This window comes from Aythya ferina (assembly GCF_964211825.1).
Source record: "Aythya ferina genome assembly, chromosome: 3".
Lineage (NCBI taxonomy): Eukaryota > Metazoa > Chordata > Aves > Anseriformes > Anatidae > Aythya > Aythya ferina.
In genome coordinates this window covers 120,134,036-120,161,963 of record NC_140298.1, presented here as the reverse complement: position 1 = coordinate 120,161,963, position 27,928 = coordinate 120,134,036, and the positions used below count along the sequence as shown (strand labels likewise).

Here is a 27,928-nt window from a genome sequence, read left to right as displayed (position 1 = left end):
GGGCGGTGCTGGTGCCGGTGCCGTCCCGCCTCGGTGCCGTCGGTTCCCAGCGCCCTGCCCCTCGTTCCCTCACCGTGAAGAGCGCGCACGAGGCGTGGCGGGCAGGGGAGCGCTTCCCCTGTGACCACTCCCCGCGGCGCAGGGGGGATGGAGCTGCGGGGCGGCCCGCGGCTGGGCCCGGGTCCCGGCGGGAGGTCCCGGGGACGGCTCCGCACGCCGGTGTCGAGCAGCGGCCGGGGGGCGGGTCCTAAGGCCGCCGAGGCTCGACTCTATGGTGCGCGCTTCCGGCCGCCGTGGCTCGGCCGCGCGGGCTGAGCGCCGCTCCCCCCCCCCCGCGGCGACTCTATCGCCCGCGCTTCCGGCCGCGCTACTTCCGCCCGGCGGCCCGTTGGGGGGAGGTTCTGCCGCCCGCGCTGCCTCGCCGCCCGCGCTGGGCCGCCCCCGCCGCCTCCCGGCCCGGCCCGCACCGCCCCGGCCGCCTCCGCGCCCCTCGCCGCAGCCCCTCCGCGCTCGGCCGCCGCGCCGGGGGCCGGGTCCGCTGGCGGAGGCCGCCGCGGCGCCATGGGCGCCTACCTGTCGCAGCCCAACACGGTGAAGAGCTCCGGGGACGGGGCCGGGCTCGGGCCGCGCCCGCTGCACTTCGGGTTCAGCGCCATGCAAGGCTGGCGCGTCTCCATGGAGGTGAGCGCGGGGGCCCGGGGCCGGGGCTGCTGCGGTGGGGCCGTGGCCGCCGCCTGCCCGAGTCCCCGCTGTTCGCTTGTGCCGCCTCGCGCGGGGATCGCTGCGGAAACCGCCCCGCTTTGTGGGAGCGTCTGCGAGTTGTTGCGGGGGCCTCCCCGCGCTGGGAGGTGGGACGTGGAGCCAGCCAAACCCCGGCAGGGAATAAGGAACTGGGGCTGGAAAGTGGAGGGAAAGGATGGCGGGATGCTTGGGATGAGTCAGGAAATGAAAGCAAACATCCTCAGGCAAAGATGTCTGCTCTTCTTCCCAAGCAGAAACAAAGTTTCATTCTCTCTGTTGTTTTTTTTATTATTATTTTTAATTTTTTTATTATTATTATTTTATAGGCAAAGCGATTGAAGGAGCTCTCGTTGCTGCTGTAATTTAGCAGTAGCTGCTCCTGGCTTTGCCAGCCTATCACTGGTACTTGTTATAGGACAAATGAATTATCACAAGACAAACATCTGGCAGTAGGAGCCAGGTGCTTGTCCATAGTCCTCCCAACGATGAAGTCTATTGGAATTACTTAGTAAAGCTGCTTGTACAAGAGTAATGCAGATCTGTTGGGATTACTTCTCTGCCTCACCTGCAGTGACTAGTTCTTTGAATTTGACACCCTCTGAATACCATTAACGTGCTGGTTTATTTTCCCTTCCAGGTAGCTAGCAAACAAGGGAAATAAGACAAGGACCAATACTGGTTCCTGCAGCCCTAAGGGTATATCTCCTCTAAATACAGTAAAGCAACCTTCTTGTTGAATACGTTTTAATGAGTCTTGCTTTCAGATAATTCACCGCTTGTGAAACGTTACAACAGTCTTACTTGTGCAAAATAATGACCAGTTTTTTTCTTCTTTTTGTGTGCAGCAGAGCTTTAAGAAACTGAGCTATAGTTTCTAGGGTAGAAGAGGCAGGAAAATTGTTGTTCGTGCTTTTAAGATAAACTCAGAGGATATTTGTGCTCCATTAAATGTGACTAATAGTGTTGCAGTTGCTCCACTCTGGTGACCTCTGCATGGGTGACATGGTGGCACAGAGACATTACTGGAACACTGAGATGTGTGCAGTGTAATCTCCACAAGGCGATTAGTTCATGGGTAAGAAGCTGAATGCAGGCAGCGTTCTGGCATGCCTGGTGCACAGAGGTTTGGATGAGGGGAACTCAGAGCTAATTACAGCACTGGTGGTAGGCTGCAGTAGTCCTTCCACAGGAGGGAAGTGGGCTCATAATCTCACTTATTTGAGGCCTGTTCTTGCTGTCACTGACCTTTATGGAAATTGGATGAGGCCCAGAGCTTGCAGCTGTGTTTTTTTTTTTGTTTTTTTTTTTTTTGCACTAACCAACATCTTTGGCATATCTCCATGCTGACAAAAGCAATGCTGAGGACATTGGTGTAGACATGGTTTAGCTGCGTTTAAACAAGGGACGAGGAGATGATAGGAGTGCTTGTGTTACAAGCTGAACCTGCTGCAAACTGCTTCTGAGTCTGTGGTGGGATGAAAAACTCATTGTGTTTACATACAGCTGAGCAGAATTGTACAGTTCTTTTGTGTTTTCTTGTATTCCAGTACTGTGAGTTTTTTGTCTCTTGTCTTGGTTTGTGTTTTCTATTACTTTTTTTCCATGTTTAATTTTACTTTTACTCTTACAAAGCTCTGAGCAAATGTGTATTTTGTTGATTAACATTTAAGATTTTAGGTATAATTTTTGTTAGTGAAGCTAGATAGAGCATGCAGAAGTGGTAGGAGGAACCAGACATAGTGAAAAATGATGTAAACGTTGTCTGTTGCCTTTAACTTACATTTTAGGAGCCTCTAAGTGAGACAGGTATACAGGGCTCTGACGATTTGTAGTAAGAATCCATTCTTAGCCCAGAGAGTTTGCTTTGTGAATAAGGAAATGGTTTTGGCTGGTGAGAAACACAAAGGATACTTTTTACACTTTTTAGGCAGATGGACTGGGTTCCTCTAAGCTCTTTGGTGTTCTAACTCTTAAAGTTGGATAGCAGAAGGCTGATATTGAAAGGGTTGCTTGCACCTAGGCTTTGTGAGCTCTCTTGCTCATTCTGAAGAGTACGAGATCATGGTTACTTGGAGGACAGTCAGCTGCAGATAGCTTAACAGGCCTTGAAAGGGAGGTGGAGACTCAGCTGACAGCTGCTTCTTGTGCTGGCGGCACACAATGGTCTTTGTGGTCAATTGGATGCTCTCTGAACTGGTCTTAGTGTTGAAAATGCCAGAAACTTGTGTGCAGTCAGGCGTTCAGAGCCGTTAGCAGCTCATGGCGGTGTTCAACGTAGTGTAGAGACAGTTCTGTGTGCAGTATGGGAACTGAACCGTCTCCTGCTGACATGTGCTGGCCTTGTCTGCCTCCTTGCCAGTAGTGCCCTGGTTCAGGATCGGGACGTGTCTCAGTGAGTGTCATACAGATGGAGCAGGAAGACCATCTTTGCCAGTATTGGGTTTCCTCCCCAGCAGCACTTGTGCTTCTCGCTTTAATTAAGCTGTTTAGTCACTAGGGACTTATCCCAGTTAATTTGTTGTGGTTTTGCTATCTCTCTAGCTTCTGTAAATGCTGTGAAAAGCGAGCATAAAAATGCTGGGGTTTTATTATTTTCATTCACTGTGTCCAGTGAACTCTGGTTAAATTTCCTACATTATAATTCAGAGTCTTTTTGTTGTTGTTGTTTTGAACTGAGATTATAACTTGCCTGTTTCATCGGAGTGTCATGAGTTTCATTGCACCAAGTGCTGCATAAACTCTTTTTACATTTTTATTGCCACTTAGTAGAAACTGCAATGGAATGGAGTTCTCTTTCAAGACTGTGGGATCCTAGAGGCCAAAGACTTCATAGAACACATTTATCTAAGAAGTCTATGATAAAGTAGATAAGTTCATCGGCTGCTTGACTGTGCAGCAATCGTGTGGCTGTGTGTGCATGTATAGAACTACTTGGTTATGGCTGACGGTGTGGACACACCCAAGCCTTAGAGCCAGCTGACTCAAAGTACAGTGTTTTGTTTTGGGGCAGCCTGCAGCACACTGAACTTTAAGGTGATGAACCACAGCAAGGAGACTAAATGGCATTGTTTAAACAATTGCATGATTGTTCTTGAACAAAAGCACTTGGTGTGCAGTCAGGCTGTAAGTTGATAGATTAGGGCTTGAACCTTAGAAAAATAGAAAGCATTAGGAAATCAGTTAGGAGGGCAAGTTTGAGAGAGGTTCAGTCCGTTCATCAGTTCTAGGCTTTGCACTGGAATTACCAATTTTGTTTTGCTTACTCGGGATGAAAGAGGCCAGGTGCCTAGCTGTAAAATCTGGGGCAGCACCTCCTTCGAAGTCCACTGTTCCTGGTGAGAGTTTGTGGGGAGAGAGGCCAGTCTGTGCATATACCTTGTGCACTGTTGTGCATCTTTGTAGTTTGGGAGCATGTACAGAGAAAGGCTGGTTGGAGTTCGGTATTTGTGCCTCCAGAACTCCTGGGACACACCTTTCTTTCAGTTTTCCCACAGACAGTCTCATGGTTTCTGAACAGCTGGCAGAACAGAGATGGCTGCCTTACTTTAGGGAGTGATACCTGGCTTGGTACTTTGGTTTGAGTGCTGTTGGTTGATCAGGTGTGCGTCGTTTGCTGCACTACTTGAAAGATGCTTGACAGAGTTCTGGCTCTTCATCTCACTCCTCAGGTAACTGTGCCTGAGGCCAGCAGTACCTTTCTGGAGCATCCCACATGACAAGAGCAATAGAAAGGATCCTTTGTCCCCAAGAGGAGGTTTTCTAGTCCAGTTGTTTGTTCTCGCTGGATGCAGTAATCCTATGCACAGCAAGGCTGCCTTTCGTTGCCCTGCTGGGATAGACAACTGTTACCAGTCGTGGCTGTATTCACCAGGACAAGCAAAGGCAAAGCTGATGGTTGTGTTGAAGACATGAGGTCAGGAGGTTCTGTATGTGACATTCTGGCTTCACCAATGTATCAGAGTGCCTTCTTAGTTTGCAAGGAACTTGTTTGGCAAAAGCAGGAGAAGGCAAAATGTGGGAATGTTAGATGCTGTAGGTGACACAGAGTCAACATTTGCCTGCATGGGGGAAGTTGTCAAACTATAGGTACTAGTGTTAGTTATGCTATTAGACAGCCCTTGGTCTAGATACCAATTTATATAATGGAGCATACGTTCTTTAAGGACTGTGAGCTGCTACGTTAATGCAGGCCTTCCAGGTACCATAAGCAGAGGGATTTGATTCTGGCTTGAGCCTGGAAAATCTAGAGTTGTATCAAGGAACTAAAGCAGTTTATGGTACGATCTCATGGTGAAAAGGCTGGGCTACTGCTTTAGCACAGAGAGCAACGTGATATTAAAAATCTGTGCTCCTTTGAAGATAAGTGCTCACCAGGTAAGTCTTTGAGAATATGAGAGGAGGCTTTCTTACTGTTCTTGTTCTCCCTCCAGTGCTCATAGCCTTCGTGCGCCTTTCTCCCACTTCTGTATGAGGGTCTATTGCAATCCTTGTCATTCCTGACTTTTGCTCTCTCTTTCAGGATGCACACAACTGCATACCTGAGCTGGACAGTGAAACAGCCATGTTCTCAGTCTACGATGGACACGGAGGTAACTGTTCCCTGTTCTCCCCAGAGTTCTTTGCCGTGCCTCTTCTAGGCTGTTCAGTAAAAGTGGCTGTCAGGGCAGCTGGAGCAAGCATCTATTTATCATTAGAAATCCAGCTCCTTCTTGGAAAGCATTTTCTTTGGTAGATAGGTATCGTTGACTAACGGTCTGAAAGTTTCTTAGGATTTTCTAGACAGAAGGTCATGGGTTGGTACGAAATTGCAATGAGATTTGCATTCCATCTTCTAAAACTCTAGAATGCCTATTTATTTTCTTGATAGGTAAATTAGGATAATCACCGAAGAGTGGCCTTAAGAAAGACTATTTCAGAGTGGACCAGAGGTCTGACAATAGTCAGTATGCTCTGATGGCTGTCAGTACTGGCTGCTCAAGGAAAGAGAAAAAAACGGTAGGCAGATCCATTCCCTAGTATACACAGTTTCTATTCCCCACTTAGGGGTTCCCTGAGCTGGGGATTGTAGCCATTATTACAAGTATTACAATTTTACAATGTATTATTACAGGTATTACAATTTCTGCTGTTTGCAGGGCTTGGATACCAGATGTGCTGGTCTGTAGTCTTGCAAACCCAGTTTTTTCCACTCGCCAAAGCTTTTTAATTGATTTTTTGGTATCATATGTATGCCTTTCATTTCTCTGATAGTGGAGTAAAATTAAGCAAAAGGTTACCTACCCCAGTTCTTGACTTCTTACTTTCATATCCAATTTCCTTTAGAAACAAGTTATCTAATTATGCCAATTTGTAAATAAGAATTTAAGACTTATTTGTAGTACTAATCCTTATTAGAAAGATTGGTCTGAGTAGGTAGCTGACAAAACTAATAGTTCTTCAAAAGGTACAGTCTCACTCTGACGTATTTAGATTGAATGTTTTGAAATTATTTTCTTCTTGAACTTCATCTTAGAGTATGCAGAGAACTGTGTGGAGTACCTGCTAATGTCCCCAGGATTATCCTCCAGAGCATGTGAATGATGGATTGGTTCTGAAAGGCAGAGAAGGATGAAGGAGAGAGAATATAGGGATTTAGCAACTATTAAACGTGTTATTTCTTACAGAAATTCAGAAATTGTTTGTAAGCATCTAACAGATAAGTAACAGCTAGCAAAAACTGGTGAAGAACAAATAATACCAAGCAATGTATTTTTGCGTAAGATCAGTGCGTTAGACCTTCCTGTTATCTTAGAAAATCTATTTCAGTTGTTGGGTATTAAAAAGACTTTTGATGCTCTTGTGACATTCCTGTTAGTGTACAATATGAAGTAATGTGTTCTCGTTTTTCTTAATACAATAGAAAATATTTGAGGTAGATGTTAGGGAAAGCCATTAATCAGGATGGCAAAGCACTGACATAGATTTCTAACTTGTTTTAGATTTCTGGTGATTGAATTTCTACATCTCTACATTTTTCCTAGGAAAAATGTGTCAGGAGGGATGCAGATATAGTATCCTATACTAAACTTGACTTCAAAGATCAATATTTGCCTGTTCCTACTTTTGTATGATTTGATTGATGCATTCTTTAGTTTGAAACCATTCCTCAGGTTTGCCCCACATAAAAGAAGGTTTTAGGGTGGAATAAATTTAATTTTGCTTTTATACCTTGTTTTCCTGTTATGGACAAGACTTAACACTGAAAGTTGAAAGGCTTTCACATTGTAATAGGCTGTTTCACTTTCCTTTTTAGTTACCTTGGCCTCTTCCCTCCCAAACCCTGGAAAATGATATATAGGTACTCTGCACCACAAGCATGGTGTTTATGATCAGTCTCTCTTTCTACCTACACGTGCTTTATCCTTTTAGCTGTTTAATTTCCTTTTAATAAGCATTTTCATTTACATGTAGCTCCCTACTTTGGAGCTCAACACTATCATAGTGAGATTTCCTTATTTATTGCCCCAACAGGGTGTTTAAATAGAATACAGCAAGCCCCATAGTAAATGTCTTTAAGTTAGTATGCAGTGTGATGGAAGTCTCTTACAGAATCATGGAATTGTAGGGATTGGAAGGGACCTTGTGAGATCATCGGGTCCAACCCTACTGCCAAAGCAGGTTTCCTAGAGCACGTTGCACAAGTAGGCATCCAGATGGGTCTTGAATATCTCCAGAGAAGGAGACTCCACAGCCTCCTTACCAATTTGTTCTTTTGTTTTGTTGTTTTGTTTTGTTTTTTGTCGTCTTGCCTTCTGATCTAAGACAGAAGCATTCTCTATGCACTGTCATTGTCTCAGGATGGGAGTTAATACTCTGGTCTTACATTTTTCTTTTCCTGTTGTTGTGGTTTAACCCGGCTGGCAGCTAAACACCTCAGCCATTTGCTCACCCTCCCCCCTCCCTCTCTGGGATGGGGGAGAGAAACAGGAAAGTGAGGCCTGGGAGTTGAGATAAAGACAGTTTATTAAGACAGGAAAATAATAGTAATGATAATAGTACTACTACTAATAATGTGTACAAACAAGTGATGCACAATGCCGTTGCTCACCACCTGCTGACCGATGCCCAGCCTATCCCCGAGCAGCTGGCCCCCCACCCCAGCTAGCCACCCCTATATATTGTTTAGACATCAGATGGGATGGAATACCCCTTTGGCCAGTTTGGGTCAGCTGTCCTGGGTCTGTCCCCTTCCAGCTCCTGCTGCACCCCCAGCCTGCCCGCTGGCAAGACAGAGTGAGGAGCTGAAAAGTCCTTGGCTTGGTGTAAGCGCTGCTCTGCAACAATTAAAACATCGGGGTGTTATCAGCACTCTTCTCATCCTAATCCAAAACATAGCACCCTACCACCTACTAGGAGGAAAATTAACTCTGTCCTAACTGAAACCAGGACACCTGTTTTGGCAGGGTATTCCAATTCATAGGGATTCCGTGGTATTTGTTGGTAGCTAGTTTACTTGTTATTTGACTCTAAGCTTTATTTTATATTCAAATTGATTGTATGCGCCTAAATACAGATCAGATCTTAGATGGAGATCTACTTTAAGCCTTGTGAGGGTGAGATAAGATGGGTTTATTCATGTACATGCACTGAGAAAGATTTCATCTAGGAACCTTTATCTCTGGAGGCCTCTGTCTTGCCTAGGTTTCTAGGTGTTGGCCTCAAGGTTGCTGCCTGTTTTTGTCTTTACGTGTCCTATTCAAGCCTGTGTTTCCAGGGGTGGAGAAATTATACTGCAGAAAGATTCCAGCTGGGTCTTAGGTACTCTGGAACCACCTTTTCCTGAAATGCCAAGATAAATGGATTTTGTTCCATACTTCATCTGAATGAGACTCCTGCTTTTTAAACTGCATCAGAAGTAGTTTTTGGCAGTGGCATCTATCTGTGCAGAAATATACTCTGAGACCTGAACTCTCTAATGTATGTGTTCACCTTTCTGCTTGATCTTTCAGACAGCCTGAAAACTCCATATGCTCTCTGGCAATCAAAAGCACTCTCTAATTCTTTACAAACATAAAAGTATGCTCTCTGGAGAGCCCTCTAAATATTTAGTTTTTGATTAATTTCAGTTCTACAGATTCTGTAGTTTACTTGATACTCCTGAAGACTTGCCTGCTGCATCTGTATCACATTAAGCAGGAAACGCAGCTGATGCTTTGGCATTACTTAGCTGGATGCTTCTCTGCTAGAAAACATTAATAACATGATTCATGGAGGCTTTAAGATTTTTACAGTGGGTTTAATACTGGAGACATGGAAGATGCGATCCTGAAATCATTGGTGGTTTATACATGAATAATATTCTCTAAGGATTCAGCCCCTGAAGGCTTTTGAAGTCCATGCCAGGTGAATGCACTCCACATGAGCGAACATCAAGCTGTGCTTTTGTACCTCTGCTTCTCCTCTGTTCTGTTTCTTGAAAATTATATTTGGTGAGATTTTCTTTTCCCTGCTATCTGAAACCCATTAGTGCCAGGACTCCTGTGCAGTTTAAAATGCACCTTGGAGTATGTAGAACTTTTTCTGCAAGTTGCAAGCAATAGGTTCCATTCCCTCCTCTGGGCTGATAGCCCTGTGGTCTTGCCTAACATGGCAACCCAACACACCAACACAACCAATGAACTGAAAGGAGCCGTTATTATCCAGCAGGGTAATCGTACTGACTGCACCTCAGCAAAACTGTAGAAAGGTTCCCCTTTTGCCACTGCTGGCCCTGGTACTTAGTGCCCACTCAGTGTGCCAGTTGGAATCAGGCTTCTCCCTTGTACTCTCACAAAGCCTTTTTCAGTGAGAAAAACCTGGTGGGTTTCTTGCTGAGACAGAATATTTTAGTACATCCATCTGCATGTAGAAGATGAATTCCTTGAGCCAGTTCTGTTTCTCTGGCAATGCTGGCATCACTGTGTGTTGAGGTAGTTACTGATGCATCTTAAAAAACCCATCAGACCCCACTGGGACTGCTGTGCAAGCAAGTAGATCTCTGGTCTGTGTGCTTGGCTGGTAGCTGCCTCCTGGGCACCAGAGGGACACAGAGCTACTAGATTTGAGGACTCATTGTGATGAATCATCTTCTGTAGCCAGAGGACTCCAAAGGAGAATCTTGGTTTTTTAGAAACTTTGCTTAAAACAGCGTGAGCACTTTTGTGTCATTTGTATAAGGGAGATGGGTACCACCACGACCAGCTCTGCTCACAGCAGGTGGCCTGGTTTGTAGGCAAACTGCAATCAATGAAGAGAGAAGACATACTTGCAAAGGTTCCTGTGCAAAGCCTTATTAGTTTGCAGGAAAATGTTGTGACATCCTGTGCTGGAGCTAGAGGGGAAGCACCAAAAGTTTATAATTTTCAGTGGCATCTACAAGTTCTCCCAACGGTAACCTGTTTTTTGGTGGGCAGACATATTAGAGACTTTCAGATCACTGTTTAGTCTGTGTCCCTATTTCAAATAAATGGCTTGCTTATATGTCAAAGCTTTTTTGTATTGGGACTGGATTCCTGCTTCTGTGGTGACAGAGCAAGATATTTCTCTATTATATTATTTTTATAGTGCTTCCAAGCTTGTGAAGACCATTTTCCTATAGGCTGTCCACCAGTCCATGCCTTACTTGCTTACAGAGACAGTGTGAAAGTACTAAATCCAAGACTGTAAAGCTGTTGATGTCTTTCTCAGATCAAGCTACCTGTTGCTGTGAAGAACATCCCTAGCCCCTTCCTTTGACATGAAGATTACAGTGCTCAGTCATCTTTTCCATCTGATGAGTGATCAGGTGTCTGTGCTTGTATTATTAGATCTATCAGCTGCTTCCAGTAGCACAGACTGCAGGGTGCAGTAGCCTCATCTGCAGACCCTACTGGGCAGCTCCGTCTCGGAGCTGCTTTTCAGTCACTCTCTTCTCTATTTCTCATCTAAGCAGGTGGCTTTGGCAATGCTATTCTGTCAGAACAGTTGTCTGGTACAAGTAATGCAGGCTTTTACCCACACCGTTCCCGTTTAGCATTTGCATAATGCCATCAGGAAAACCTCTGAAGACCTTCAGAGAGTGGCATGATGACTACATCAGCCAGTTCCCTCAGGACCCTGGGATGCATGTCATCAGGGCACATAGACACATTAAGTTATGTCAGGAGGTCCTGAACCTGCTCTTTGCTTACAACAGGGGGGACTCTGTTCCCTCAGCCCCCATCTAGAGGTTTGGGGACTCAAGATATGTGGGAAGCTTGACCACTAGCAAAGACCGAGGCAAAGAAGTTAAGTACCTTTGCCTTCTCCTCATCTGTTGTTACCAGTTCTGTGTTCATTTGTCAGAGGCAATATGCCCTCCTTAAACTTTCTTCTGTGGTCAATGTACTTGTAGAATCCCTTGTTATTCTTTGCATCCATCGCCAAGTTTAGCTCTGTCAGTGCCTTGGCTTTCCTGATCCCATCCCTGCACATCCAGACAGCATTCCTGTACTCTTCCCAGGGCACATGGCCCTGTTCCCACTGTCTGTGTGTTTTCTTCTTTTGCCTAGGTTTGACTTTTTGACTTTGACTTTTGCCTAGGTCCTTGTTCACCCATGATGGTTTCCTACCTTTCCTGCTTGATTTATTATGTATGGGAATAGAGAGCTCTTGCATTACAAGGAAAATTTCCTTAAAGAGCTGCCAGCTCTGATCAGATCCTGTGTCCCTAAGGACCTTGTCCCATAGGATCTCATTCACTAATTCTTCGAATGGCTGGAAGTTGGCTCTTAGCCAGGCACGTATCCCTTGATATCACAAACTCAATCAGGGCATGGTTGCTGCAACCTGGGCTTCCTCTAATCTTAACTTTAATGAGTTCTTCCACATTGCTGATTAACAAGTCCAATAACACTTCTCCTCTGGTTGGTTTGTCTTATACCTGGACCAGGAAGTTGTCCTCAGTGAACTCCAGAAGTGTCCTGGATTGCTTACTGCTTGCCACGTGGCTTTCCCAGCAAACATCCAGGTTGAAATCCCCCTGGAGGATGAGAGCCTATGAGTGTGATGCTTCTTGTAGTTGGCCATCATGCAGATCAAGTTGGAAGTGAAACAAATCTTACAAGGAGTGGTTGAAGGAACTGGGGTTATTTAGCATAGAGAGGAGGCTCAGGGGAGGCCTTATTGCTCTCTACAACTACCTTAAAGGAGTTTGTAGCAGGATGGGGGTCTCTCCTCCCAAGCAGCAAGTGATAGGACAAGAGGAAATGGCCTGAAGTTGCTGCAGGGGACGTTTAGGTTGGATATTAAGGGGGGGAAAAAAAAATGAAATTCATTGAAAGGTTTGTGAGGTGTTGGAGCAGACTGCCCAAGGAAATAGTTGAGTCACCATCCCTGGAGGTATTCAAAAGGTATGTAGATGGGGTGCTTAGGTTCTTAGGTTTAGTGGTAGACTTGGCAGTGCTAGGGGGACTTGATGATACTAGAAGTCTTTTCCAACCTAAATTGTTCTAAGATTCTATGGAGGAAATTGTAGCTGCCCCTTGTGATGACTGGCAATCGTGTCAGTAGCCCACTTGGCTGGAGCTTCTAATTTTTGACAAGTTATTCATGTAGTTTTCATGGGTTTTCTTCTCAGTCTGCTGAGGTATGCACAATGCCTCACCGTGCTTACTGGTCAAACCTCTTCACAGGATTGCATATGTATAATTTCTAGGTCTAGGCCAAGGTGCCAGCCAAGTCCTGGAACTCACTTGCCCATGGCACGAGCCCTGCATTCTCACAGCTGTCTTCAGGCCAGGCTTTTCAGCTCACTCCCTATAGTATGATGGAGAAGCTGTTGGTGTTCTCTGCAAGTGCTTTACAGAATGGTTGAGGCTGGAAGGGAGCTCTGGAGGTCATCTGGTTCAGTCCCCCCCGATCAGGCTGGGCCCGGGGCCTCTGGGCCTGGCCCTGGGCAGCGCTGAGCAGAGCCCGGCTCCGGCCTCTCCGCACCTCCCTGCGGGTACTGACGGCCATGGGGGAGCTCCCCCGGAGCCTCCTCTGCTCCAGGCCCAGCAGCCCCAGCTCTCGCAGCCTCTCCTCACAGCATGGGGGCTCTGGGCCTGGCAGCACACCATGGCCTGGGCTCTCCCTTCTGGGCCCATGTCTCTCTGTGCTAAGGGGGCTCAGGACTGGACACAGTACTCAAAGTGCAGCCTCACCAATGCTGAGTAGAGGGGAAGGATCCCCTCTCTTGACCTACAGGCGATATTTTGCATAATGCAACCAAGAATGTTAGCCTTCTTAGCTGTGAGAACACGTTGTCTCACGGTCAATTTAGGTATCCACCAGGACTCCTACCGAAGTCCTTTTCTGCAGAGTTGCTTTCCATCTGGGTGGCCCCCAGCATGTTCTGGTGCCTGAGGTTGATCCTTCCCAGGTGCAGGACTTTGCACTTCTCCATGTTGAACTTCATGATGTTTTTGTCAGCCTAACTCTCCAGCCTGCCAGGGTCCCTCTGGATGGCAGCACAGCTCTCTGGTGATCCATCCATTCCCCTCACTTTTGTGTCATCTACAGATTTACTAAAGGTGCACTCTGCCCTGTGGTCCAGATCTTTAATGAAGATGTTAAGCAGGACTGGACCCAGTGCTGACCTCTGGGATAGTCTGCTCATTACTGTCCTCCATATTTGGGCCTACAGTTTTATGATCTGCTAGATGAGCTGGTTTACACTCTAAATAAAAGCAGCCTTAATATAAGGATGCATGGAGCTTGTCCCTGACCTGTTGTTTCTGGACCATCTCATAGAGCATTCAGATCAGCTGGGTGGCTGTCTGCCATTGTCCAACACTATGCAAATGTTTTCCTCAATGGCCATATTACCTCTCTGGGAAGCCTCTGCTCAATCCCTGCAGCTTATCACATAATATGGAAGACTGTCACTGCAATTACTCATTACTGCCTCCATCACTCTCTCACAGAAACGGTTTCATTTTGTCTCTTAAATAAAAATGCTGTAGTATCATCTGTAGCAGTCATTCATGATTACATGTAAATATGGTACAGTGTGATTCTTTGTTCAGTTTGTCTCATGGCCAGTAGTTTTCAGTTTACCTATTGAGCATGTGGTGCATTGAAAGTTTAACTTTTTAAGCGAAGGGCTGTCTTATATACCTATACGCAAGTTATGTACCTTACCTAAGTCATGCTTAGTTCTATCAACCAAAATCATAGTATCTTTATGAGCAGATGTTGAGTTGGATTGATGACATCTGCTTTCAATAAGTCTGTGTCAGTGGACATTGGTTGGCAATGGACTGACAATCTTTATTTCTCTGCCAGATCTGTTGTCAGGTCACCTTGTTTTTTCCTTTTAAGTTCTTATTAAAAAGGTCTTATTAAAAGTGCTAGGGTCACTTGTATTTCTCTTACATCATTTATTTATCTGTGATCATCCAGGATTTTTTGTCAAAAAAAAAAAAAACTCTTCCACGGCATTTTGGAGAGTATGGTCGAAATAGAGCTCTGTTTCTTTGTTGTGTAGATCCATAGCATTGAACTTTCTGCAGCGCTATTTAACCAGTAACAGTTTTACAAGGCTTCTGTTTGTTGTCAATAGCCACTTAATCCCTTCTCTGTGGGCACGTTTGAGAAGTCTGTGTCTGCTGTTCCTTTTTATTTTTCCTCAAACTCACCATCTCTTTACTTCCAACTATGTTCCCTTTCTATCTCCCTTCATTTCTTGTCTCTATCCTTTGCTGAGCTGATGGCTAGCTACTTGTCACTCCCTCAATTCCACGACTGCCCTTTGCTTCACAGAGCTTTCCTCTTCATGGCCAGCTGTCTGAACAGATGGTATTTGTCTGGAAGAAGGAGAGGACAGGGAAGGAAAAAGCAAAGAGTTTACTGGCTCTTAAAGTTATGTCATAAAAACCTTCTTTCTGTAGCCAGGAGGGAAAGAGCATGTGTGGCCTTTACCTATAGCTATAGGAAGGCCTGCAGTATACTTCCTCAGGCTGAACAGTCCCAGCTCTCTGTCTTCGTGGGAGAAGTGCTCCAGCCTTCTGATCAACTTCACATCCCTCCTCCAGACCCACCTCTTCCTTGTGCTGAGGGCCCTAGACCTGGATTCAGCCCTGCAGGTAGGGCCTCGTAAGGGCAGAGCAGAGATGGGACAGTCACCTCCCTTGCCCTCTGGCCGCTCCTCTGGTGGTGCAGCCCAGCATGCAGTCAGCCTTCTGGGCTGCAAGTGTGCTGCTGGACGATGCCAGGTTTATCATCCACCAGAATCCCCAAGTCCTTCTCTGCAGGGCTGCTATTAAGGAGTTTTTCTCCAAGTCTGTACTAATGTCTGGGATTTCACCAAACCCAGCTGCAGCATCTTGCACCTAAGAACTTGTTGAACCTCATTAGGTTCACAGGGCCCACTTTTTTTCTCCTGCCCAGGTCCCTTTCCATGGCAACCCTTCTGTTCTCTCAACTGCACTATTAAACTGTTGTATTAAACTTGCTGAGGGTGCATTCAATTGCATTGTCTATGTCATTAATAAAGATATTAGACAGTACCAATCCCAGGACAGAACCCTGAGGAACACTGCTTGTCACCAGTTTCCACCTGGACATGGAGCCGTTGGCCACCACTCTCTGGGTGCAGCCTTCAAGCCAATTCCTTATCCACTTAATGGACCACCCTTCAAATTCATCTCTTCTATTTAGAGGTCAGGATGTTGTGTGGTACCGTGTCAAAGGCCTTACAGAAGTCCAGGTAAATGGCATCCATTGGTCTGCCCTTGTCAGTTGATGCAGTTGCTCCATCATAGAAGTCCACAAGATTGGTCAGGCACAATTTGCCCTTGGTGAGGCTGTGGTGGCTGCCTCAGATCACTTCCTTGTCTTGCATGTGCATTAACATTGCTTCCAGGAGGATCTGTTCCATGATCTTCCCAGGCAAAGAGGTGAGGCTCACCTGTAGTTCACTACATCTTCTTTCAACCGTTTTAAAAAGACAGGAATGTCACTGGCTATCCTCCAGTCCTCAGGCACCTCTCCTGTTCTCCAGGACCTTTCAAAGATGATAGAGAGGGGTTTGGCGATCACCTCTGCCAGCTCCCTCAGCACACGTGGATGCATCCCATAAGAACCCATGGACTTGTGTGCATTGAGCCCACTGAGACGCTCCCGAACCACCCCCTCATCAATGAGGGGGGAGATCTACACTTCCCAGACCCTTTCTCCTCCTTCCAGGGTCCAGGGGTTCCCGTGGGGGAGTCTTTGAAGCAAAGACCATAGCAAAGAAGGCATTCAGTATCTCCACCTTCTCAGCATCCTCTGTTACCAGGACACCCCCCTCATTCAGCAAACAGAGGTGAGGCTCACCGGTCTCTAGTTCCCCAGGTCTTCCTTTCAACCCTTTTTAAAAGTGGGAGTGATGTTTCCTTTTTTCCAGTCACCAGGAACTTCACCTGACTGCCAGGACTTTTCAAACAGGCTAGAGAGAGGCTCGGCAACTCTATCAGCCAGTTCCTTCAGGACCCTGGGACCCATGGCATCAGGCCCCATAGACTTGTACTCGTTCAGCTTCATCAGGTGGTCTCCAACCTGCTCTTTGCTTACAGTGGGAGGGACTCGGCTCCCCCAGCCCTCATCTTCAGGTTCAGGGAAACAGAGACATGTGAGGCCTGACTGGTGGTGAAGGGTGAGGCAAAGAAGTTGAGTACCTCAGCCTTCTCCATGTCCCTCGTTACCAGTTCTCTCCTCTGCCGTTTATCAGCAGGGGGTACGTTCTCCTTGGCCTTTCTTTGCTGGCCAATGTACCTAGAGGATCCCTTTTTTTTTTTTTTGTGTGTGTGTGTGTCCCTTGCCACACTCATTTCCATCCATGCCTTGACTTTCCTGATTCCATCCCTGCACATCTGGACAGCTTCCCTGTACTCATCCCTGGCCACATGTCCCTGCTTCCACTGCCTGTGCATTTCCTTCTCACGTCTCAGTTTGACCAGGAGGTCCTTGCACAGCCATCCCAGTTTTCTGCCTTCGCCATGTAAGAAAGCGAGCAGGGTGATGGAGATTTCTTGTGCTCTAAGAAAAGCATTGTTAAAAGAATTGCCAGCTGTGCTCAGCTCCTTTTTCCCTAAGGTCAGTGTTCCAGGGGATCCTGTCTGCTAGGTCTTAAATAGCCGGAAATTTGGTCTTCAAAATTTCAGGTTCTTTGCATCTTACACGTATATTCAAGCCTAAATTACTAGGTTGTTCATTCACAACTTGCAGTATTCTTTTTGGTCCCCATTGCTGATCCAAACCACAGAAATTCAGGATCCCTCATGCCATTTAATGTTCTTCCTTATTAGCACCTTCGTGATCACAAAAAATGTCTACTGTGCTCTGTTGCATACTTGGTAGTAAATGGCTTGAAGCTGCAACAGGGGTGGTTCAGGCTGCATATCAGGAAAAGGTTCTTCACCGAGAGCAGTCGGTTACTGGAAAAGGCTCCCCAGGAAAGTGGTCGTGGCACCAAACCTGCTGGAGTTCATGAAGCTTTTGGACAATACTCTCAGACACGTGGTCTGATTTTTTTGGTGGTCCTTTGGAGAACCCAGGAGTTGGACTCAATGATCCTTGTGGGCCCCTTCCAACCTGGGATATTTTATGACAGCATTAATTACTAAGCTGCTGAAGTGTTTTCAGCTTCCAATTTTTTTTCAGCTGCTCTAGGAGTGAATGCTTGATTTATGTTGTTGACTTTTGATCTGAGTTATCCTCTGTGCTCTCAGCAACCTGGTGTTCTGGCCACCTTTTACTCAAGTCATGCATGCGCACGCCTTCCTGTACTAAGGTGACTGTTCTGCTGATCAGGACCCCCGTCTTTCTGAAAGGCTCATCTCAAGGCTGTGACATTGTTTTTTTGTTGGTCTAGAACATACACTAGAATACATAATGCTCACTTTTTGTGTGGCTCATCGTGTGTCAGTAATTCTCTGAGAGCTTGTTTATACTTGCGTTTTCATGCGAAAATTGAGCTTTCTAAGCAGAATGGGTCTAAACAGTTGGCCTAATGGCCAAAATTGGCCTTTCAGGAAGTTTATAGCATTGGCTAAACCTGATGGGTGAGAACTCATTGAGGTTTCCCAGGGGTCATCAGCAAATCCTGCTGTTCTGGAGGTGCAGCCTTCTGGGAAGCATGTGTGAGATCCACAGCAGTCTGCTGCTGCATGATTTCTCCATGTCTGGATTAGTCCTGGTTTGTGTCCCAAGATTTGCCTCAGGAATTCAGTTGCTTAAGAATACATGTTGCTTCTGGGAGGACCACCCTCTTTAAATGATTTGTGCTCTCTTTCAGGAGAAGAAGTTGCCCTGTACTGTGCCAAGTATCTCCCTGAGATAATCAAAGACCAGAAGGCCTATAAGGAAGGCAAACTGCAAAAGGTAAGAATACAGCGCTGCCCTGGAACCAATTGTAAGCACCAGTGCAGAAAAGAGCCCTTGTTAGGTACCTAGTACTTAAATACTTCCCTGTTCTTCCAAGATCTGTCTGTCCCACCTTCCAAGGGTACCTTCATTTATCTTTCCCTTCCTTGTTTCTAGTTTATACCAGCCGTGGATTATATTTTCAAAGATAAACCTTCTGTTTTCCATCTTTCTCTTTTTTTTTTCTAATTTGCAGATTCATTCCAGTCAAGGTTGTGAATTGTTTTTTTGAGTGTAGTTTTCTGCATGGTGATGGTTGTTTGGGGACAGGGGTAGTTTTTGGCAGAGGTGGAAGGTTAGAACAAATTAGGGTGTTTGTGTCTTGCTTCTGCCAAATGATCTCTCTCTATATTGTTATTCTCCCTCACAGCAGTAACACCTAGTCTTACATCAGGTATCCCCAGAGTTGGTGCTGGATTGTCAGCAGTGTGGGTGAGGGGAAGGCAGTTGCTCTAGAACTTTCTTCTAAATCTAGTCTGAGGATAGCCTACAAAGCAAACTCAAATCAATTTGTGGCTTTTACTCTATGGCCAAGACACCTAAGCATCATGCTTTGCTGATTCCACGCTGGATGTGTTCACTGACTGCAGTAAGCCTGTCTGCTAAGCAGGGGAGCCTGCTTGCTGAACCATTCCTTACAGTGGCATTGAAAGCTATCCTGTCCTCAGGACTCCTGTAGACTTCAAGAAGGCCTTTAACACTGTTTCCCATATGATCCTTATAGACAAGCTGTTGATCTGTGGGCTGCATGTGCAGACATTAAGGTGGACTGAAAATTGGCTGAACAGGAAGAGCCGTGGGCCCTGGGCACTGGCTCTGAATTGGCCCTGATTGACTTGGGGGCAGGGGGGGGAGGGGGACGACACCAGATGGACTCCAGAGGTGCCACCAGCCTTGACAAATTTGGCCTCCAATTCTGTATGGTGAGTTTTAGAAGAGTCTTGATCACAGCAGGTGTAGAATCATAGAATATTCCAAGTTGAAAGGATCCAAAAAGAATCATCAAGTCTAACTACTGGTTCCATGCAGGACCACCCAAAAATCAAACCATGTTTCTGAGAGGATTTTCCAAAAGCTTTCTGAACTCCAGTAGGTAGAAGATGAAATTATGCACGCTCTTATGTCTGTGTTTGTATCTAGGCCCTGGAAGATGCTTTCTTAGCCATAGATGCCAAGCTCACCACTGAGGAGGTGATTAAAGAGCTCTCCCAGATGGCTGGGCGACCCCAAGATGATGAAGATGAGAAGGAGAAAGTTGCTGATGAAGATGATGGTAAGTCAGATGCTACTGAATAGGTAAGACTGCAGCTCTAGGCCAGGGACTGAGAGAAATTGGACCAGGTCTTTGTTAACAGAAGGTTCAATTCTCCAAATTAGCCAGTTCAATTTCAGCTGGAGCTTCCACCTGTCAGTACTGTCTCTTGCTTTGAACCGTTGTTAGGGGTATTTTGATTCATTTAGTAGCTTAATCGTATGGATAGCAAAGCAGCCTGTCAGAGCTTTCCATAGGATGTCCTCTGTGGTGTGCAAGCTTCTAGGATGTGCCAGAAATCCTTGAGCTGAGAAGTGGGCTAAGTTATAAAAATTAAATGGTATGTGTCTGATGCTAAGCTCTGTCAGGCTGGTAGCAGACAAACTACAGACAGGATTGAATTAGATTATTGTCTCTTTTCAGTACTTCTTTCTCGCAAAGAAGCAAATATGCTTTTTCCATGAGCAAGTAGTTGCCAGATCATGAAGCCAGATAGAAAGTGAATCCCAGGGTAGGATCCTGTACTGCTCTTGGCTGAATAGCTTGTGACTAACCTTGAAGGAGATATAAAGCTGTAAATCACTGTGAACAGTGTGTTGATCTGAAAATGCTGAGTTTGTGGGTTCTTGTTTCCCATCTGACAGGGGCGAAGGGGTTTTTTTGTTTGGTTGTGTTTTTTTCCCTTTTTGTCCTATACTTTAAGGACTGTCTGGGATATTTCTGTTTATTTTCCTTTTGACATTAATCAGCAAAGAAGAGGATAACCAGGGGGATGTCAACAACTAAATGATGGAAGTTATCTGATACCAGTGGAGTTTCTGGTCCTTGGCTCATAGTTTAGGGAGTCATCCGATTTTCTGTCTAGTGTACTGCATACCTAAAGCTATTTTATTATCTGATTGCAAGTGTCTAGATTGCAAAGGGATCCCAGGCAATTGCATGAGGCCTATGGAGCAAATGCTTTAATGAAAATTTCTTGTTCATGTTGCAGTGTTAATGAACAAATCTGCACATGAAAGTGGTCTGTCTGCTTCCCCAACAGCTTCACTTGAGCCTGCCTGGTGAAATAGGACTCTTTACCGTCCAACTTCACAACTAATTTAAATGCTTCTGTGCTGCCTACAAGTCAGCAAGATAGCATCAGTGGCCTGAGGCACTGGGGTAACTTGCAGGCTGCTTGCCTTGGCAGTGGATGGAAGACCTTCCTCTGCCATTTGCATATTGTTCATCTGCAGCGCCTGGGAGCTGTGGGACAGTGCAGGCCTGTCTGTGTTTGTCCATGCCTGGTACTGAACAGCAGGTTGAGCATTGCTGAAACATGTCTGCAAATAGCAACCTCCAGTCAGGGCGACTCACCACTGAACCCAGTGTGTGTTGCACAGCAGCTGCTATGGTGATGTGTCTTGCTTTCTGATCCTCTTTGTCCTCACCCCACTCCCCCTTTCCATTTTTAGTGGATAATGAGGAAGCTGCTCTTCTGCATGAAGAAGCCACAATGACCATTGAAGAGCTTCTCACACGTTATGGACAAAACTGCACCAAGAACCTCAAACAAAAGTCCTTAGCTCCAGCTGGGGAGAACGCTACAGAGGGGACAGGCAAGCAGCATGATGGGGAGTCAAATATGAATGGAGAGGCTGACCCAGGGGAGCTTATCGACCACAAGGAGAGGAAGAATGGAAAGCCAGATGAAGAAATCACGGGTATTTCCTCCACCTCAGACAAAGCCAACACTGGAGGCAACAGCCCTGCTCTGCAGAAGCCTGAAGTAGGCAAAGGTGACGAGGCCGTCACCTCTTCTACTGGGGAGGCCGGGCCCTCCTGCTCCTCTACGGGAAAGCCCCAGCGCACAACCAAATCCAAATTTTTTGAGGACAGTGAGGATGAGTCAGATGAGGTTGAGGAAGAGGAGGAAGACAGTGAGGTAGGAAACAGCACTGGGACAGAGTGGCCTTCTGGCTGGGCAGAATGCATTGCTTGCTGTGGTACTTAAGCTACAAGTCTCTGGCTCATCCTAGGTGTGTCCTAGGAGTAGGTTTTTCAGATTGATACTTTGAGACCATCTCATGGGAATATTGGGGATTGTTTAGACTCTTTTAAACTCTGAGGGAAACATACACTCATCTGTGCAGCAGCCACAGTGGATACCCATTGGTCTTTCTGCATGCACCATCCCTCCATTCACTGTGGTAGTTGGAAACTAGCTGCTCTGTTCATAGACATCAGGACTGGGGAAAACTTACCAGGTCATTTCAGTCCTCTGGGGCAAACCAGTCTCATGTCATTACACTGGAGGGACCAGATGGCTGGGGAGGGCTCTAAGAGTGTCCTGTGTGACTCCTGGTGGTATCTTGTTTCTTGTAGGAATGCAGTGAAGATGAGGATGGTTACAGTAGTGAAGAGGCAGAGAATGAAGATGATGAAGATGACACTGAAGAAGCAGAGGAGGATGAGGATGAAGAGGAGGAAATGTTGTTACCAGGCATGGAGGGGAAAGAGGAGGTGCACACCTTGTTCCTGTGTTCTGCAGCATAGTGTGGAGCCAAGGGCACATGGGGAGGGGGGAGGAGGGAGTGTGTAGCAGGGGGTTATTTCCATTCAGCTGGGGATAAACATCCTTTCTGTTTTCCTGAGGCCGAACACAGTTGCTGACAGACTGACTTTGTGAGAGACTGAGGGATAGGGCATGGATCTGGGCAGCAGGTTGAGATTAGAAGAGGCTGACTCCACTGCAGGGTTTGCTGTGCTTAGAAACTGCTGGGGATGGTTTAGCATGGAAGGGAGTGTATGACAGCAGGACTGCTACAGCTTCTAAGGTGCCAGCCTTCTCTATTTGAAGAGATGTCCTGGCTTGCAGTGAGGTGTCTACTTGAGCTGGTGGTGTGGTTTAACCTAGCCGGCAGCTAAGCACCACACAGCTGTTTGCTCACCCTCCTCCCCACCCCCACCCCTCCCAGTGCGACAAGGCAGAAAATGGGAAAAAAAAAAAAAAAAAAAGTGAATGCTTGTGGATTGAGCTAAATACAGTTTATTGGGATAGAAAATAAATGGAAATAATAATGATAATAGTACTATTAATAATAATGTGCACAAAACAAGTGATGCACAATGCAATTGCTCACCACCCGCTGACCAATGCCCAGCCTGTCCGTGAGCAGCAGTACCCTCCCTGGCCAGCCACCCCATAATAATTGTTCAGCATGACATCAGGTGTTATGGAATACCCCTTTGGCCAGCTGGGGTCTGCTGTCCTGGGTCTGTCCCCTCCCAGCTCCAGGACAACGTGAGAAACCAAAAAGTCCTTGGCTTAGTGTAAGCACTGCTCTGCAACAATTAAAACACCAGCATGTTATCAACATTATTTTCATCCTAAATTCAAAACACAGCGTGCTACCAGCTACTAGGAGGAAAATTAACTCTATCCTAGTTGAAACAACGACAGTTGGGCTGGGGCTGGAACTGCTGCATTAGAGCTGAGGATATAGCAAGGTGTGTTGAACACTGGTGTATCCTGAGCTTTGTGAGACTCGAACAAAGGTATGGCTTGACCCTGCCTCTCAGTGAACATGCTACTGCTATGTTTCATGCTTCCCTCAGGCTTTTCTCCATTGTTCTGTGTGTGCTTATGGAAAGAAGGGTTGAAATGCAACACCTCAGGGTTTGGGACACTGCTGGGCATGTGGTGGGTAGTACTAATTCCTTTATGACCTCTGATAGAGCAATAGGAAGGAGTCTAAGCAAAAATGTTTTTCTTGCAGCCTGGCTCTGACAGTGGGACAACTGCTGTCGTGGCCCTTATCCGGGGCAAGCAGCTGATTGTGGCTAATGCGGGAGATTCTCGCTGCGTGGTGTCAGAAGGTGGCAAAGCTGTCGACATGTCCTATGACCACAAACCAGAGGATGAGATAGAATTGGCCAGGATAAAGAACGCTGGCGGCAAGGTCACCATGGATGGGAGAGTGAATGGTGGTCTCAACCTTTCCAGGGCAATTGGTGAGCAAGTCCAAGTGTGAATGCTGGCATGCCTGGCCTCAGGGTGCTGTGCTCAGGACGTATGTGCTTCCAGCACTTGCCAGCCACTGAGTGTCATAGAGTCATAGAATGGGTTGGGTTGGAAGGGACCTTAAAGATCATCTAAATCCAACCCCCCTGCCATGGGCAGGGACACCTCCCACTAGATCAGGTTGCTCAAAGTCCCATCCAACCAGGCCCTGAAGACTTCTCAGGGCAACCTGTTCCAGTGCCTCACTACCCCTAGAGTAAAGAATGTCTTCCTTATATCTGCACTAATCTGTCTTGTTTTAGTTTAAAGCCATTACTCTTTGTCCTATCATTTACACTCCCTGAAAAAGTTTAAGGAACAATTTTCAATTCGTTGATGTCTAGAACGTATTCAGTATTGCACATGGTGACATTTCAGTCTAATTAGAGAAAATAGCCGTGGAAATGGCAGATATCAGTAGAGAGAGACACCCAACACCTGCCAGGCTTCATTACAGGATGTGGTGTGTGAGGCCTCCAAGGCTGTTGTGCTCACAACTGGATTGTCAGAAGCCATGCCACATAAACTGTCCCCAGAAAAACAACTTGACTTTCAAATAGAGAGAATGTTTTCCTCTCTCTACTTATATTGTTAGGAGCCTGGTGAAGGACCTTGGTGTGTTGCTTACCGAGTACCTAACTTCATACCAGTTTGAGCCCACTTGTTCTGGAGTCAGACTTGTCTTTTAATTGCACAAGTTCTATTCCCCTTGCTACAATGCTTCAGGCAGCACCTAAGCACTGTTTGTACCCTGACATATCTGGCCCTGGACAGCCCAAGCTTCTTAAAAATGAGCATCTATCATTATTGTAGCAGAGCCAAGCATTCAGGTGAGCTGCAAATCCTGCTCTAGGTCATGGGTTAGCTCATCTGAGTGCTGCTGCCAGTTTTCAGCTGGTTTTGTTAGACATCACGTGCTGTTGGTCTGATCTTGCCCCAGGAAGTGGGGAAGTGTCAACTGGTTTGGGGTGAGGAGATGCTGAACTGAGGAAGGATCCTGTTTGCCTTTGTATGGGAACAGTGTGGTGGGCTCACCTAAACTGATGCCTTGGATGTGCAGCAGATTTCTCTCAAGCAGGTCTCAATCACAGCCAGGTCTGCACTGTGCGAGCTCTGGTGCAAATTCTGTTAGGGCTGCCTTTCAGCAGGGTACTGTTTCTCACTGTTTGGAGTAGGCAGCATTGCCTAAGCCCAGTAACAGCACAAAGTGATCCTCCTCTCCACTACAGGTGATCACTTCTACAAGCGGAACAGGAATCTGCCTCCAGAAGAACAGATGATCTCTGCCTTGCCCGACATCAAAGTGCTGACAATAAACGATGACCATGACTTCATGGTCATTGCCTGTGATGGAATCTGGTATGTAATGAGGGAGCGGTTGTGCCTCTTCGGCCATCACTACCCTGGTGGTTCTCTTGAGCTGGGTCTCAGGAAGTTCCAAGGGGCATGGCTTCAGCCCTTATTTTCTCAAAGAGTTAATTCTTTCTCTGAGGAGCTGTTCTCAGATGGAGGAACATCGCAGTGTGCTGAGCTTTGAAACCTCCTGTTCCTCAATATGCAGTCTTGTTACCATCAGCTCCTTGCTACAGTAAAGCTCTCTCAGGACAGTGTGGTATGACTGCTCCCTTTTCTAGCACTTCTGACTTTTCCACTCTACAGGAATGTGATGAGCAGCCAGGAAGTGGTGGATTTCATCCAGTCCAAGATCACCCAAAAGGATGAGAATGGAGTCCTGAGGCCGCTCTCCTCCATTGTGGAAGAGGTAAGGTCCATAACACCCCTTCAGATGCTTCACCATCCCTTTCAGCATGCAGTGTTTCTGCATCCCAGCTTGGTGCCTGACTTCATTCCTGCTCCATCAGACTGGTTTGTTCAGTGCTTGGGGTATCTGGCAGCACTTGGGCCACAATACTGGCTGGTACAGGATCAGAGAACCACCTCTGAGTTAGAATTTGGTTCCTTTGTCACCCTGGCTAGTGTCTCTGACCTCTAGGTTATTGTCAAGCTGAAGGAGTTTGTCTGCTTTGAGAAAGCAGAGTTGCTGAGGCTGGTTCTCTGTAAACGATGTAAACATCGTTTGAGCCCAGCCCTTGCCATTCTGTCCTGGCAGCCCCTAACTAAGCTGTTGTCAGTTGATAGAATGGATCCAATGGCATAGGTGTGTCTGTGCACTCTGCTAACCTGTCCTGTCCCTCCTCAGCTGCTGGATCAGTGTTTGGCTCCAGACACCTCAGGGGATGGCACTGGCTGCGATAACATGACCTGCATCATTATCAGTTTTAAACCCCGTAACACGCACCCACCGGCCGAAAGTGGGAAACGGAAACTGGAGGACATGGCAGCACCGGCAACACCAGCAGAGGAGAATGGCAGTGATAACAAGAAGAAGGCCAAGCTGGAATAGCAAGCCTCGCACAAGGACTTTGTTGTGCGCTCACCAGACTCTTGTTTCTTAAACATGCTGAACTCAAGACTCCAAAGTCTTGTCCTTTTTTTAGCCTTAGCAGAGGCCTTGTTTGTCAGTGTCCCGGTTGGGGGGTGGGGGGCGGGTCTGGTTAGCAAGGGCATGTCACACTGTTCATCTGTAACCATTCCAAAGAATGAGCCAAGGGCAGAACTGCACACAGGAGCAGCCACCAACCACGGCGCAGGAGCCCGCCATAGGTGGCAGCCGCTTAGCACAGAGCCCTGTGGTTAGAAGAAGGATGTTCCCTCCCCCCATCGTCTCCATGTGGTTGTTGCCATTTCTGTGCCTGTGACTTTCTGTTCAGAGGGAAGAACTTTTTCACTGTTGAGGTTTTTTAATCTGCACCCGATTATTTAAGGCCCTTTCTGTTTTTATTTGTGAAACAATCTGGCTGTGGTGCTGCTGCCACACCTCATTCTGTTGTACACTTTCAATCAATACTTTTTTCAAACTAAAAGCCCAGAAAACATAGTTGTACTTCTGGTCCTTGGTTCTTTCCTGGATGGGGGGAGGGTGTAAGGAAGATGCGATGAGGAGGAGGACGTTTCTATTCCCTCGTGTTGCAGGGCACTGGGGGGGTCATGTTTGCAGCTCACAAGAAGAAGCTGGCTTCTACTGTGCGGTTGCAGAGCCCAAGCGCCTGCTGCCTATCCACTTAGCCTGAGATGGCTCAACTGAGGACAGTCTGTTGCGCACAGGACAGGAGACAAGTTTCTGGAGATGGTTTCTGTCTGCTGAATAGTGCCTACCAGTCACCTTCCTGAACTAACTAACCTACATGCAGAGTGCTGCACCCCATCTAGCTACATGTTCTCTTCAAGGTATGACAAGGCAACTCCTGCCTGCTGGTGTGCTGGGTGATACAAAGCTCGTATGGCTTGTGTCAGTACCACAACTGCTCCTGCAGAGGTGAAGTCCCTTGGCTGTAAACCACTGATGGAAAGGTCAGCTGTTGTTCCCTGCTGCTGTACCCTTCACCTTCCACCTGATATGGTGGGAGCACAGATGGAGTTTACAGGCTAGGTCACCTGCCATAACATCATCCAGATGCACCAGGGTTCCAGTGTCATAGGGACGTGCCCTTTGCAATGCCTTTCACTGTAAGCCTTCCCTCTTGAAGGTGAACTTTACCCTCCTGGTCCTGGCCTGTTGTCTCAGACTTGTGTTCTACAATTCAGTCAGCCCATGCTTCACCAGCCCGTACAGGTATATCTTACACCATCTTTTGTGACAATGTGAGCCCCTTCCCAGGTGGTCCTGAGCTTAAGACCCTCTGTTAAGTATCTCTCCAGTCATGATGTGCCCAGAGCTGAACAGTTTTGGTCCCTATATCATCAAAGCTGGGCTCCTGCAGCCCTTCTCAGGATTGTGAATTCAGTGCCACAAGTGCACAGGCTCTGCAGTTAGACTTGCTGCTTAACCTCACTGTGCGCTCAGAAATAAACTTTCTGGATGAAGTGGTATGGTCCCCAAGAATGTTGCTGTGCAAGCAAAGCACCAAAGGAGAGGATATTCTTCCTTTGCAATGGTGGCTTCTTTTCAGGGCATCTTTCATTTGCTGCTAGATAGGATTTCTGTGGTTAAGGGGCAACCAGTACTTGGTGCTTCCTCTGTGCTACGAATGTGCAGCTTGCCAAGCTACCTCCAAATTTTGAATTGTCACAGGTTGAATAGTAACAGAAACAATTTCTACAGTCCCAACAGCATTTGTTGTTTTCTGATGTCCCTCTAGTTTCCACACATTCTTTTTAGGATGGTGACAGTAGTGATGCTGTAGAGCCTCATGTGGAAGGGTAAATACCTGCTGGGAGGCTGAGCCCAGAGGCGCAGGTTTGCTCAGTGGAGTAAAAACCACTTTGACTGGTTGGTGGTAGACTGTCTTGTTCTTGCTGAGAGGAATCTCTCTGGAGGGCTTGGTATTCAGTGTTCTCCCAGGTCATTAAAGAGTTTTTAATATAAGACATAGGGGGCCCCACAGAGACTGGTTCTAAAATGACTCTGA

The 27,928-nt window shown here is 46.7% G+C and overlaps 1 protein-coding gene across 2 annotated transcripts; it reads left to right on the top strand.

Annotated features, from left to right (window-relative positions):
• Positions 1–6: 6 nt before the first annotated feature.
• On the top strand, positions 7–26,397 carry PPM1G (protein phosphatase, Mg2+/Mn2+ dependent 1G). 2 transcript variants are annotated; one of them, XM_084516055.1, is made up of 10 exons: positions 7–681; positions 5,261–5,330; positions 18,038–18,123; positions 19,306–19,438; positions 20,872–21,341; positions 21,782–21,919; positions 23,176–23,410; positions 24,689–24,818; positions 25,119–25,221; positions 25,660–26,397. In XM_084516055.1, the coding sequence occupies exons 1-10, from the start codon at positions 562–564 to the stop codon at positions 25,861–25,863; spliced, it is 1,689 nt and encodes a 562-aa protein (XP_084372181.1). In that variant the 5' UTR covers positions 7–561; the 3' UTR covers positions 25,864–26,397. The 2 variants fall into 2 exon arrangements, with proteins under 2 accessions (XP_084372181.1, XP_084372182.1); XM_084516056.1 differs by lacking the exon at positions 7–681 and adding an exon at positions 763–5,115.
• Positions 26,398–27,928: the final 1,531 nt, after the last annotated feature.